The sequence below is a fragment of the Ailuropoda melanoleuca genome, chromosome 15, assembly GCF_002007445.2.
Source record: "Ailuropoda melanoleuca isolate Jingjing chromosome 15, ASM200744v2, whole genome shotgun sequence".
Classification (NCBI taxonomy): Eukaryota; Metazoa; Chordata; class Mammalia; order Carnivora; family Ursidae; genus Ailuropoda; species Ailuropoda melanoleuca.
Window position 1 is genome coordinate 83,216,997 of NC_048232.1, and position 13,529 is coordinate 83,230,525.

At 37.7% G+C, this 13,529-nt stretch overlaps 1 protein-coding gene across 3 annotated transcripts in view; it reads right to left on the reverse strand.

The window, feature by feature from the left end:
• Nucleotides 1–13,529, reverse strand: part of MRTFA (myocardin related transcription factor A) — a 160,468-nt gene that overhangs the window by 108,483 nt on the left and 38,456 nt on the right. For all 3 annotated transcript variants that reach the window (XM_034644540.1, XM_034644539.1, XM_034644538.1), the window contains one exon: nt 3,430–3,691. In XM_034644540.1, the coding sequence (XP_034500431.1) occupies nt 3,430–3,691 (262 nt within the window). The remainder of the gene's footprint in view (nt 1–3,429; nt 3,692–13,529) is intronic.

Genomic DNA, 13,529 nt, shown 5'->3' on the forward strand with positions numbered 1-13,529 from the left:
AAGGTTGTGAGATGGAGCCTTGCATCAGGCTGTGCACTCAGGGCGGTCGTCTGCCTAAGGATTCTCTCTCTGCCCCTCCCCCCACTCGCGTTCACATTCTCTCACTTTCACTCTCTCTAAAATAAATAAATAAATAAATCTTAAAAAAACAAAAAACTATGATTTCATCATAACCCTCACAGGAAAACACTGAAGGGTTGTGTGAGAAGTGTAACAGGATCAGATTTCAGTTTCCAAAGGCTCACTCATGCTGCTGACAGAAGAATTTCAATTACAATATAGTGATGAAGTATACCGATAAATGGTAATTGGCCAAATCGAAAGAAGGGCATCTAACACTGACTGAGTTGGGACAGGCTTCTCAAAGGGAGTGATGCCTGAAGAGAATACTGAAGGACAAGTAAAAGTTGGCAAGAAGAGTAGGAACAGATTGGTATCTCAAATAGAGGGCATAAATGTAGAAAAGCCATGGGAGTTTTTAAAAAGTTTGGTATTTCTATTCCCCAGCATCAGTCAGAAGATATTTTATATAAACATACCACTGATAATGTCTACCCCCCCCCAAAAAAAAGATACCTGGGAATAAACCTAACAAAATATTTACATGACCTTTATGGAGAAAATTGTAAAACTCTGTGGAAAAAATCAAGAAGACCTATTTAACTGGAGAGATAAAACTGACTAAAGGACAGATAAAACAAATTAGTACCCAATATGTAAAATGTGTGTTCTCCCCATTTACCTATAAATGATATATTTCAAATTAAAATCCCAACAAGTACACATATACAAGGATTTTATAGCATGATTCATAATAGCCCCAAACTAAAACCCAAATACCTACCAAAAGTAAAATAGACAAATTCCACTATATTCATAAAAAGGATTAATTATATAGCAATGAAAATAAACTAGAGCCACACACAATTCAATACAAATGAATTTTAAAATAAGCCAGCAAAAGAACACATACAGCATGATTCCATTTACATCATGTTTAGTGCACGCACACTAAAAACTCATGCATACTAAGAAACAGATAAGGCTGACACTGAAGATCAGTACAGAAAGGTAGGACTATTTGATAATCAGCAAAACTAATTCATGGTATTAGAAGTCAGGATGGTAGTTTCCTTTGGGCAAAAAGAGGGACTGACTGGGAAGAAACACACGGGGTGGTTATGGGGTGCTGGGAATATTTCCTAACAAAGTAGCAATTACACATAGATGTATTTACTCTGTGATAATTCAACAACCAGGACACTTAGAATTTGTGTATTATTCTATATTAATGTTATATATTTCAATAAAATGAAAGTGTGCCAGTGTCTGCAATTTCCTTGAAAATGCATCCAAAAAATATGATGGATTGATAGAGGGATAGATATGTTACAAAGCAAGTATAACAAAATGTTAATGGTAGAATTTAAGGGTGGACATAAAGGTATTCATTGTAAAACTTTATCATATACTTGAAATTTTTCATAATAAAATATTGGAGAAAAAAATCCCAATGAGGTTTATTTTTTTGTTTTTTTTTGCAGAACTCCACAAGCTGATTCTAAAGTTATGGAAAATTAAAAAGGGCAAGAACAGCCAAGACAACTCTGGAGACAGAAAAGGCAAGGAGGGGCGCCTGAGTGGCACAGCGGTTGAGCATCTGCCTTCGGCTCAGGGCGTGATCCCGGCGTTATGGGATCGAGCCCCACATCAGGCTCCTCCGCTAGGAGCCTGCTTCTTCCTCTCCCACTCCACCTGCTTGTGTTCCCTCTCTCGCTGGCTGTCTCTATCTGTGTTAAATAAATAAATAAAATCTTTAAAAAAAAAAAAAGAAAAGGCAAGGAAGACTACCCTAACAAATAACAAGACTAATCGTTAAGCAACAGTAACTAAGATGATGTAGTACGACACAGAGACGAACAGAGACCAGCGAAACAGAACAGAGGGCATAAAAACTCATGCACACTAAGAAACAGATAAGGCTGACACTAAAGATAGTACAGGAAAGTAGGACTACTTGATAAAAATGATTCACAGATTAGACGAGATGAATTTGTAGAATACCTTTAATAACTCACAGGAAAATAAATACTGAACAATAAACACAAGTTGCAGAAGAATACATATAATTCTCTCCAATAAATATATATGTGATATAAAAATGAGAAATAATATTTTACAATTATTAGGAATATATTCATATGTTAAAAAAAATACAGAAACACTTGGCAATCAAATATCAAATTCAGGGCAGTAGTTACCCTGGGGATGGATGGAGATCCATGGAGAACAGTACATAAGCCAGATACATGTGAGTACATAAGTATTTGCTATATTACTATTTATAGCTTTTCTGAAATCTTAAGTTTTTATAACAAACTATAATATTTTTTAATTAACAAAAGTTTGAAGCAAGAGTGCATGCTTTGTAAACAGTACTAAAATGCAAAAACTGGGGCGCCTGGGTGGCAAAGTCAGCTAAATGTCCAACTCTTGGCTTTGGTTCAAGTCATGATCTCAGGGTTGTGGGACTGAGCCCCATACAAGGCTCCACATGCTCAGCTCAGAGTCTGCTTGAAATTCTCTCATTCCCCCTCTTCCTCTGTGCCACCCCCCCATGCCCACACACGCTCGTTCTCTCTCTCTCTCTCTCTCAAAATAAATAAATAAATCTTTAAAAATAAAATAAAAAGCAAAAACTAGGGGTGCCTGGGTGGCTCAGTCAGTTAAGCATCCGACCTAATTTCAGCTCAGGTCATGACCTCAGGGTCGTGAGATCAAGCCCCGAAATGTCAGGCTCTGTGTTCAGCAAGGAGTCTTCTTGAGATTCTCTCCCTCTCCCTCCGCCCCACCCCCTGCTCACACATATGGGTGCGTGCTCTCTAATAAATAAATCTTTTTTTAAAAAAAGCTTAAAAAGTGAAGACTAGGAATGGGGGAATGATAAGAGAAGAAGCTAATGAAACAGAAAGAGACCAGACCCTGCAAGCCTTGTAAAAACATGGCTTTTGTTTTTATCCTATAGAGCAGTCACTGAAAAGTATTAAGCTAGGGAGGTCTAAAAGATTACTCTGACAAAGTATAGGATAAGTTTCCTAATGACAAAGGCTTATTTATCATTTAATCCCTAATCTTAGCACAGTTTATGATAGTGATGTTCAATAGATACTTGCTGAATTAATGAATTTATGGAAGGAGTTGGGAAGGGGAAGCAGAGAAGTAGAAAGGCAAATCAGAAAGCAGTTGTAATAATCCAGGCAGGAAATGTTGGGTTTATAATGATCACCTAAACTTACTATTTCTCTATTTCGTAAGAAATAGTAAGATTAAAGAAACTTTCAGGAGACATGAAATAAAGTAATAATCTATAACATGAATATGAAGACCTTGGTTCAAATTAGGCAATGCAAGAATTCTGTATGTACTCACCATTCTTCCGCTCACTAAGTGGAGGCAAATTGGGATTCCTGCCAGGGTGGAGGCCTAGGGTCAGCTCGGGCTGCAAGGAGAGCTCCTGCAGTTCATTGGCAACAGCTTCACTCTGGGGGCTGGGGGCCGCAGACAGGGATACCAGCACTGGTTCATCATCATTTTCGCCAGCCCCTCCTCCGTCCAGCCCATTCACAGCAATGACGGAAGGGGGCAGGCACACTACACTGGAGAAATCCACCTTGGCTTTCGTGATGGCAACCTGGAAATGGAAGGGCAGACAGAAGTTTAGATGTCACTGTGAAGAGACATACTCACTGGACATATGCTGAATACTACGCTAAATTATATTACTGGCAAGCTACCACTAATCTTAAGCGTTTTCTCGAAAGTAAGTCAGAATTATTTTTAAATTAATATTTACTGGGGCGCCTGGGTGGCACACTCAGTTTAAGTGTCCTACAATTGGTTTCGGCTCAGGGTGGTGAGATCAAGGTCCAGGATGGGGTCCATGCTCAACGGGGAGCCTACTTCAGATTCTCTCTCCCTCTCCCTCTATCCCTCCTGCTTGTGCTCTCTCGGTCTCTCTCTAAAATAAATAAAATAAAATCTTTTTTAAATTAAGTAATTAATATTTACTATGCTCACAGAGTGCATGTGATTTCAAGTCTGATACTGTCCTCAACTACATCACTCAGGAAGACAACATGCAATTGAAATACAAGCAGCACACACAACATATAATGGGATAAAAGGAAACAGTAGCCAAGGAGAAATAGTTATGAATAAATTTTATCCTCCAACTACCAAGGGGAAGTACCTTGAGAAGTAACACTTTAATGAGTATCCAAAAGGTATTAAAGTGTTATAGTGTAGCAACATTATCTGGGGCAGAAAATTTCTTTAAGAAAACGATTCCCAGGGCAACTGGCTGGCTCAGTTGGTAGAGCATGTGACTGTTGAACTTGGGGCTGTGAGTTCAAGCTGAGTGTATAGCTTACTTGAAAGAAGAAGGAAAAAAAAAATCCAAGCCATTAGATTTCATTAAAAAATATAGAGATGTATGTTTGATGATAGATATTTGCCCAAATATTTTAACTTACATGAATATTTAGTCATAATACCCAGAAATGGGTTATTAAAAATAAAACACCTGGGGGGCACCTGGGTGGCACAGCGGTTACGCATTTGCCTTCGGCTCAGGGTGTGATCCCGGCGTTATGGGATTGAGCCCCACATCAGGCTCCTCTGCTGGGAGCCTGCTTCTTCCTCTCCCACTCCCCCTGGCTTGTGTTCCCTCTCTCACTGGCTGTCTCTATCTCTGCTGAATAAATAAATAAAATATTTTTAAAAATAAAACAAAATAAAAAAATAAAACACCTGGAAACATAAGAACAAGATCTTTAAAAATGATAAAGAATACATTATAACATCAAAATCTTTTCAATAGCATCTTTTCATTAAACCATAGCATGGAATAATGGTTAAGTGAATTAGGAATATATTCATTCACTGACTCCTACTATGCAGTTAAGAATTTTTATAAAGCATTTAAAGTATGGAAAATGCTGATCTAACGTGTAAGAAAACTAAGATATGAAAATGCATACTCATATATAAAAATATTAACCAGAGGAAAAAGAGATAATAAGGAAATACACCAAAAACACAAAACGGGTTTTAACTGGACTATGAACAATTTTCTTTCTTTTTACTTTCTTTAGTTTCCAAATTTTCTCTAAAACACATATATATTGTTTGTATAATGAAAAAGCTCTAGTTCTTAATCTAGAAAAAGGACCTAAGAGTTCCCTGCAGACTTCAGTGAACACTTTAATCTAATTTGGAGATGAGGAAACCAATAAAAAACTGAAAAACTATGAAATGAAGAAAGGCATTGAAAACTAAAAAATAGAAAGACCATCATATTCTATCTTCATATAAGGCTATTGTGTGCCCAAACATAATCATAGTTCTGACTGATACGCCTCATAAATATAAAATGGATTGGAAAGGATCCAAATAAGAGCAATGAAGATGGGGGGTTGACATTAAGAAGAACAAAGATAGTAAGAAGGACTCTCTACTCCAAAAAGGCTGGAAGAAGACTTGAGGAAAGTTCAAAAGAAAAAAAAGTTAGGTATTCAATACCAGGAACTTAATGTTCTAAGAGGTAGTATGGGCAAACAATGGAAAAGGATTTTTTTAGGGTTTGAACGATTTTAGGAATTACAAAACAACAAATGTCTACGAAAATCCACAACCTAACCTTCAAAGAATTTTTTTCCCATCTTGCCTATGACTTAACCATTTAAGCTGTGTCTCTGTGTGCACTAGAGGAAAAAACTGTTACACATGATTAATCCATCTGGTTCAGTACTCTTTGCCACAGACTCTGAAAGAGCATGTTTGCTTTCCTTAACAGCAGCCTTTAAAGATGCAATTTTATGATATCCAAGGATCCTTTGAGACCCAAACTCCTTAGGACAGTCCTCAATATCCTTCCCCACCCTGATACGTATGTGTACACGCTCATACATGCACACACACATGCACATGGATGATGGCACTGAGATGTGTGTTTTTTAAAAAACAAAAGCTTGTGAGTCCTAAAGGAAAGTAGGACAGTATCAAAACTTCAGCCCTAAGACCTAGGAAAAGTAGCTTCACATACAGTAACAAGTTTTGTATAAACAATTGTTAATATACAATAAAATACCATTCAGCCATAAGGAAAGAAGGAAATCCTGCCATTTGCAACAACAGGGATGAACCTGAAGGGCCTTGTGCTAAGTGAAATAAATCAGACAGAGGAAGACAAATAATGTATGATCTCACTTAGATTTATGGTTACGAGGCAGGGGGTGGTGGGGAAATTGGATAAAGGTGGTCAAAAGTACATAACTTCCAATTAAAGATAAATAAGTACTGGAGATGTAACAGACAACATGATGACTACTGTTAACACTGCTGTATGGCATATCTGACATTTGTTAAGAGAGTAAATCCTAAAAGTTCTCATCACAATGAAAAAAAAAACCCTTCTTTTTCTTTGTATCTATATGAGGTGATGGATGTTAAAACCAAACTTATAGTGGTAATCATTTCACAGTATATGTAAGTCAAATCATTATGCTGTACACTTTAAACTTATACAGTGCTGCATGTCCATTATATCTCAAGAAAACTGGGGAAAGAAAGTTGTGAAATCTCCTGATTATAAGTTCATACCTCTCACTAGAAAACTGAGAAATTTAGCTGAGATGGTAACAACTGCATATGAGAGACCCTATGAAGTAGTATTTGCATATTAAGTAGCACTCAATAAATACTTGTTGGGGGCACCTGGCTGGCTCAGTAGGTAAAGCACGCAACTCTTGATTTTGGGGTCATGAGTTCAAGCCCCACATTGTGGACAAAGTTCACTTAAAAAAATAATAACGATAAACTATCTTTAAAAAAATAATACATACATACGTACATACATACATACTTGTTGTCTGAACAAAGAATGAAGCAAATGAAAGATACCTAAAGATAATCTGGGAACCAAGACAGGGAGTTTCTGAGGAAAAATCTGAATGTGTATAAGGAAGAATGCATGAAAGATACAAAACATTAAAAATAATGCTTGGAAGTCAAGGGCAGGAACCAGCAAACCTTATTCCATTTAAGTACTCCTGTTAAATTGCTGGGCTAGAATCATAGTTTCATATAAAAAGTTCTCCACCAAACAGCAAAACCCCATAATTTCAGATTTAACTGATATCTGTGATACAACTTAAGACTAAGCAAAATTTTATACTACTTTTTGGGAAGGGGTGATAGAATGTACCGGCAATTTTATAGTGTTTACCAGATTAAGAGAAAAACTATGGGGTGTCTGGGTGGCTCAGTCAGTTGGGCGGCTGCCTTCAGCTTGGGTCATGATCTCAGGGTCCTGGGATCNCAGTGAACACTTTAATCTAATTTGGAGATGAGGAAACCAATAAAAAACTGAAAAACTATGAAATGAAGAAAGGCATTGAAAACTAAAAAATAGAAAGACCATCATATTCTATCTTCATATAAGGCTATTGTGTGCCCAAACATAATCATAGTTCTGACTGATACGCCTCATAAATATAAAATGGATTGGAAAGGATCCAAATAAGAGCAATGAAGATGGGGGGTTGACATTAAGAAGAACAAAGATAGTAAGAAGGACTCTCTACTCCAAAAAGGCTGGAAGAAGACTTGAGGAAAGTTCAAAAGAAAAAAAAGTTAGGTATTCAATACCAGGAACTTAATGTTCTAAGAGGTAGTATGGGCAAACAATGGAAAAGGATTTTTTTAGGGTTTGAACGATTTTAGGAATTACAAAACAACAAATGTCTACGAAAATCCACAACCTAACCTTCAAAGAATTTTTTTCCCATCTTGCCTATGACTTAACCATTTAAGCTGTGTCTCTGTGTGCACTAGAGGAAAAAACTGTTACACATGATTAATCCATCTGGTTCAGTACTCTTTGCCACAGACTCTGAAAGAACATGTTTGCTTTCCTTAACAGCAGCCTTTAAAGATGCAATTTTATGATATCCAAGGATCCTTTGAGACCCAAACTCCTTAGGACAGTCCTCAATATCCTTCCCCACCCTGATACGTATGTGTACACGCTCATACATGCACACACACATGCACATGGATGATGGCACTGAGATGTGTGTTTTTTAAAAAACAAAAGCTTGTGAGTCCTAAAGGAAAGTAGGACAGTATCAAAACTTCAGCCCTAAGACCTAGGAAAAGTAGCTTCACATACAGTAACAAGTTTTGTATAAACAATTGTTAATATACAATAAAATACCATTCAGCCATAAGGAAAGAAGGAAATCCTGCCATTTGCAACAACAGGGATGAACCTGAAGGGCCTTGTGCTAAGTGAAATAAATCAGACAGAGGAAGACAAATAATGTATGATCTCACTTAGATTTATGGTTACGAGGCAGGGGGTGGTGGGGAAATTGGATAAAGGTGGTCAAAAGTACATAACTTCCAATTAAAGATAAATAAGTACTGGAGATGTAACAGACAACATGATGACTACTGTTAACACTGCTGTATGGCATATCTGACATTTGTTAAGAGAGTAAATCCTAAAAGTTCTCATCACAATGAAAAAAAAAACCCTTCTTTTTCTTTGTATCTATATGAGGTGATGGATGTTAAAACCAAACTTATAGTGGTAATCATTTCACAGTATATGTAAGTCAAATCATTATGCTGTACACTTTAAACTTATACAGTGCTGCATGTCCATTATATCTCAAGAAAACTGGGGAAAGAAAGTTGTGAAATCTCCTGATTATAAGTTCATACCTCTCACTAGAAAACTGAGAAATTTAGCTGAGATGGTAACAACTGCATATGAGAGACACTATGAAGTAGTATTTGCATATTAAGTAGCACTCAATAAATACTTGTTGGGGGCACCTGGCTGGCTCAGTAGGTAAAGCACGCAACTCTTGATTTTGGGGTCATGAGTTCAAGCCCCACATTGTGGACAAAGTTCACTTAAAAAAATAATAACGATAAACTATCTTTAAAAAAATAATACATACATACGTACATACATACATACTTGTTGTCTGAACAAAGAATGAAGCAAATGAAAGATACCTAAAGATAATCTGGGAACCAAGACAGGGAGTTTCTGAGGAAAAATCTGAATGTGTATAAGGAAGAATGCATGAAAGATACAAAACATTAAAAATAATGCTTGGAAGTCAAGGGCAGGAACCAGCAAACCTTATTCCATTTAAGTACTCCTGTTAAATTGCTGGGCTAGAATCATAGTTTCATATAAAAAGTTCTCCACCAAACAGCAAAACCCCATAATTTCAGATTTAACTGATATCTGTGATACAACTTAAGACTAAGCAAAATTTTATACTACTTTTTGGGAAGGGGTGATAGAATGTACCGGCAATTTTATAGTGTTTACCAGATTAAGAGAAAAACTATGGGGTGTCTGGGTGGCTCAGTCAGTTGGGCGGCTGCCTTCAGCTTGGGTCATGATCTCAGGGTCCTGGGATCGAGTGCCTCATAGGTCTCCCTGCTCAACCGAGAGTCTGCTTCTCCCTCTCCCTCTGCTGCTCCCCTGAGCTCACACTCACTCTCTCTCTCTCTCTCTCTCTCTCTCAAATTAATAAAGTCTTGGTGGGGGGGAGACTTCTCTAGCATGTAAAAAAAAAAAAAAGAAAAACTAAAATACTGCCTCATAACGTATAATTCTTTACATGATTACAAAAAAAACAAACATACTGATGCTATTATGTAAATAAATATTTTTGGTTTCAGATGAGTTGTCAGTTCATTAAAAATGGCTTGGCAATAGTACTTACTTGGTATAGAGTTTCAGTCCTTTGCAAGATAAAAATTTTCTAGAGATCTGTTTTACAACAACGTGAATTTACGTAACACTACTGAGCAGTACAACACTTAAAAATGGCTCAGATGGTACATTTAATGTTATATGTATTTTACCACGATAATTTCAAAATGGTCTGGCAAGATCTCTGCTCAAAAAGTAACTTACTAAGCTAACTCATATTATTCGTTGAGCTTGAAAGAATAAACCATCTATTCCTTAATTTAGGTCTAATTCAGAACAACCTTGCCAAAATTCAGAGATTCGATATTTATGCATGTTACTATTCAAAGGACAATAAAGATCCATCACAGAATACCAACCTTTTTTTAACGAAGTTTGAATTTGTTTTTTTTTTTAAAGATTTTATTTATTTATTTGACAGAGAGAGAGACCACCAGCGAGAGAGGGAATACAAGCAGAGGGAGTGGGAGAGGAAGAAGCAGGCTTCCAGCGTAGGAGCCTGATGTGGGGCTCGATCCCAGAACGCTGGGATCGCGTCCTGAGCCGAAAGCAGATGCTTAACGACTGAGCCACCCAGGCACCCCCGAAGCTTGAATTTAAACCGCATGAGTCTGTAATTCTGGCATGCACTTAATGCACATAACCAGTACTTTCAGAAAATATTTTTAAAAATTGAAGTGTGGGAAACGGCCCCCAAAAGAAAGTCAATCCAGGTTTAGTGCTAGGCGTGAAGGGAAAAACTAAGTTTAAAATGTGATTTTCTTAGGGGCACCTGGGTGGCACAGCGGTTAAGCGTCTGCCTTCGGCTCAGGGCGTGATCCCGGCCTTGGGATCGAGCCCCACATCAGGCTCCTCCGCTATAAGCCTGCTTCTTCCTCTCCCACTCCCCCTGCTTGTGTTCCCTCTCTCGCTGGCTGTCTCTATCTCTGTCGAATAAATAAATAAAATCTTTAAAAAAAAAATGATTTTCTTAGAACACATACATTTTTAGGGGCGCTGCAGTGGCTCAGTCGGTTAAGCGTCTGCCTTCGGCTCAGGTCATGATCTCGGGGTCCTGGGTTAGAGCCCTGCATCAAGCTCCCTGCTTCGTGTGGAGTCTGCTTTGCCTTCTCCCTCTGCCCCTCCCCACTGCTCGTGCTAGTGCTCTCTCTCAAATAAAATCTTTTAAAAATATATAGATACATTTTTAATAGATTTAAAAAAGGAGTGGCAAATTCTGTACTGACGCTGTTACGATTGTGCCTGTCAATGTCTGGAATGAAAGAAAAAAGCAATCTGAAAAACTGCTTTACTGAGCATTCCATTCAGAATTTATTTTAATAGCTTAGTAACTGATTAAGTTCAATATTTATGGGATCATTAAGGGCTTGGAGATCACTTAAAATTTTACCACATACTTTTATTGAGTAAATTATATGCTATGGTGGTATCTATTAATGTTTTCAATGATTACTGATTTCAGTAATGAATGATTTCAAAAGTTTCAGGATAATCCTTTTAAAATATCATTATTAAACTGTATTACAACAAAACTCTTCCATAAAATCATGGGCCAGGGGATGGGGCGGGGGGGTTAGATGAAACAAGAGTGGCAGAATGTTGGTAACCATTGAAGCTGAGTTCTGGGTACATGGAAACTCATTATACTATTATTCTCTCTCCATGTGTTATGCTTGATAACATTCTTATAATGCTTTTTAAAAAATAAGATTAGTGGGGCGCCTGGGTGGCACAGCGGTTAAGCGTCTGCCTTCGGCTCAGGGCGTGATCCCGGCGTTATGGGTTCGAGCCCCACATCAGGCTCCTCTGCTGTGAGCCTGCTTCTTCCTCTCCCACTCCCCCGCTTGTGTTCCCTCTCTCGCTGGCTGTCTCTATCTCTGTCAAATAAATAAATAAAATCTTTAAAAAAAAAAAAAAAAGATTAGTCCATAGAACAAAGTGAAGACTTGGTAAGACATAAAGCAAGATGTCCTCAATCTTGACCTTAGAAAATAAGCCAAACAAAAGTCAAAATCAAGCACTGACAGAAGAAAAGAATATTTAGCATAAAATATATATATAGGGAAGATTTATTTCTCTAGAAAACATATTACTTTCTACTCATGTAAACAGCCCACAGAAAAAAGTCCTAGTAAACTGACAATCTAGAGACAACATCCAAAAATGTGGAGGTATGGTCACCATGTATTAAAATGTCTCCTCTACCAATTCCTAAATACTCTTAAAATTTTATTTACTGGATAACCTGCATGAAAAAGAACCTAAATGTATAATATTTATCTCAGATTATATGCATATTATTTAGAAAAATATAAAAGCTGTGTCTTAAAATACATTCTGAAATGTCTCAGAGGAAAAGTAATTAAAATAACCAAAAGAAAAAAATCTGCGTCATGTTTTAGTGTTGTAAATTTATAATTCCACTCAGTCCGAGATCAAACTTTCTTTTTCATCATAGGATCACCAACTCCAATCTCTTGGCTGCTGATTCGCATATGATCAGTAGCAGCCAGAACAAAACAACATGGGGGCAGGGTCATCTCCCACAACCCATCTGTTTCATTCTCTTGTTGGCTTGATTCCGCCTCATCTTTTCTCCACCCTACCCCCTTTTTGGGCTGCATGCCTTCTGCTGGTGCGGAGTGGCATGTGTAACTAGAAGCAACAGCACAAAATGTGTTAGAGAAATGGGAGAGTTCAGGCAGACAGCTGATAACTCTAACAAAGTATACACTAGCAGGATTTTTTTTTGTTATGACCCGTGACAGAGTTCATTTCATGCAACCAAATGATATGGTTCTCCTGAAAAAAAAATTTCTGTATAAAACCTATTTTTAATCAATTAATGAACTTTCTTTTAGATGGGTAGGTTCTTATTTTCCTTGATTTATCTTCAATAGTAGATAAACCAAAATCTTACTAAGCAGACATACATATATACAGACAAATCTGACACAAAAGGAATTCGAGAACAAGTACTTTCTGAGAGCTTATTATGTATGTACTAGGCACTGCCCTGGGTCCTACAGGAAGTGAGGAAAATATCAAGTCTTGATATTTATCTTTCTCTATCACCCCCATCATCTTCAGATGTCTTAAAAACTACTCAGACGTCTAGGGACGGCACAAAAAAGCCCTTTCTGTTCCTTCTCATCTAGAAATCACAGAAATCATCATAGAAATCATCTAAAACCAAGGACTACTAGAAACAGAAAAATATCTATCTAAAAACAGCGGAAAGCACATGGAAGAGTGGTGTGGCTGTAAATTCTCTGATACTTGTCCCATTGATAGGTAAGGTCTACTTTCCCTCCACTGAATCTGAACGGGCCTGACTGACTTTACCAACAGAGTACAGTGAAAAGATGCTATGCCAGTTCCAGGTATAGACTTTTGAGAAACTGGTAGCTTTTAACTTGGTCTCTTGGAGCCCTGTGTCCCCATACAGAAGTCTAACTACTCTGCTGGGGAGACCACAAAAAGAAGTCCAGGGGTGCCCAGCTGGCTCAGTCAATAGAGCACGCAACTCTTGATCTCAGGGTTATGAGTTCAAGCCCCACGTTGGATGTAGAGATTACTTAAAAAATAAAATCTTTTAGAAATGTTAAAAAAAATTTTTTTCTAGGGGCGCCTGGGTGGCTCAGTTGTTGAGCGTCTGCCTTCGGCTCAGGGCGTGATCCCGGTGTTGTGGGATCGAGCCCCACATCAGGCTCTTCTGTTATGAGCC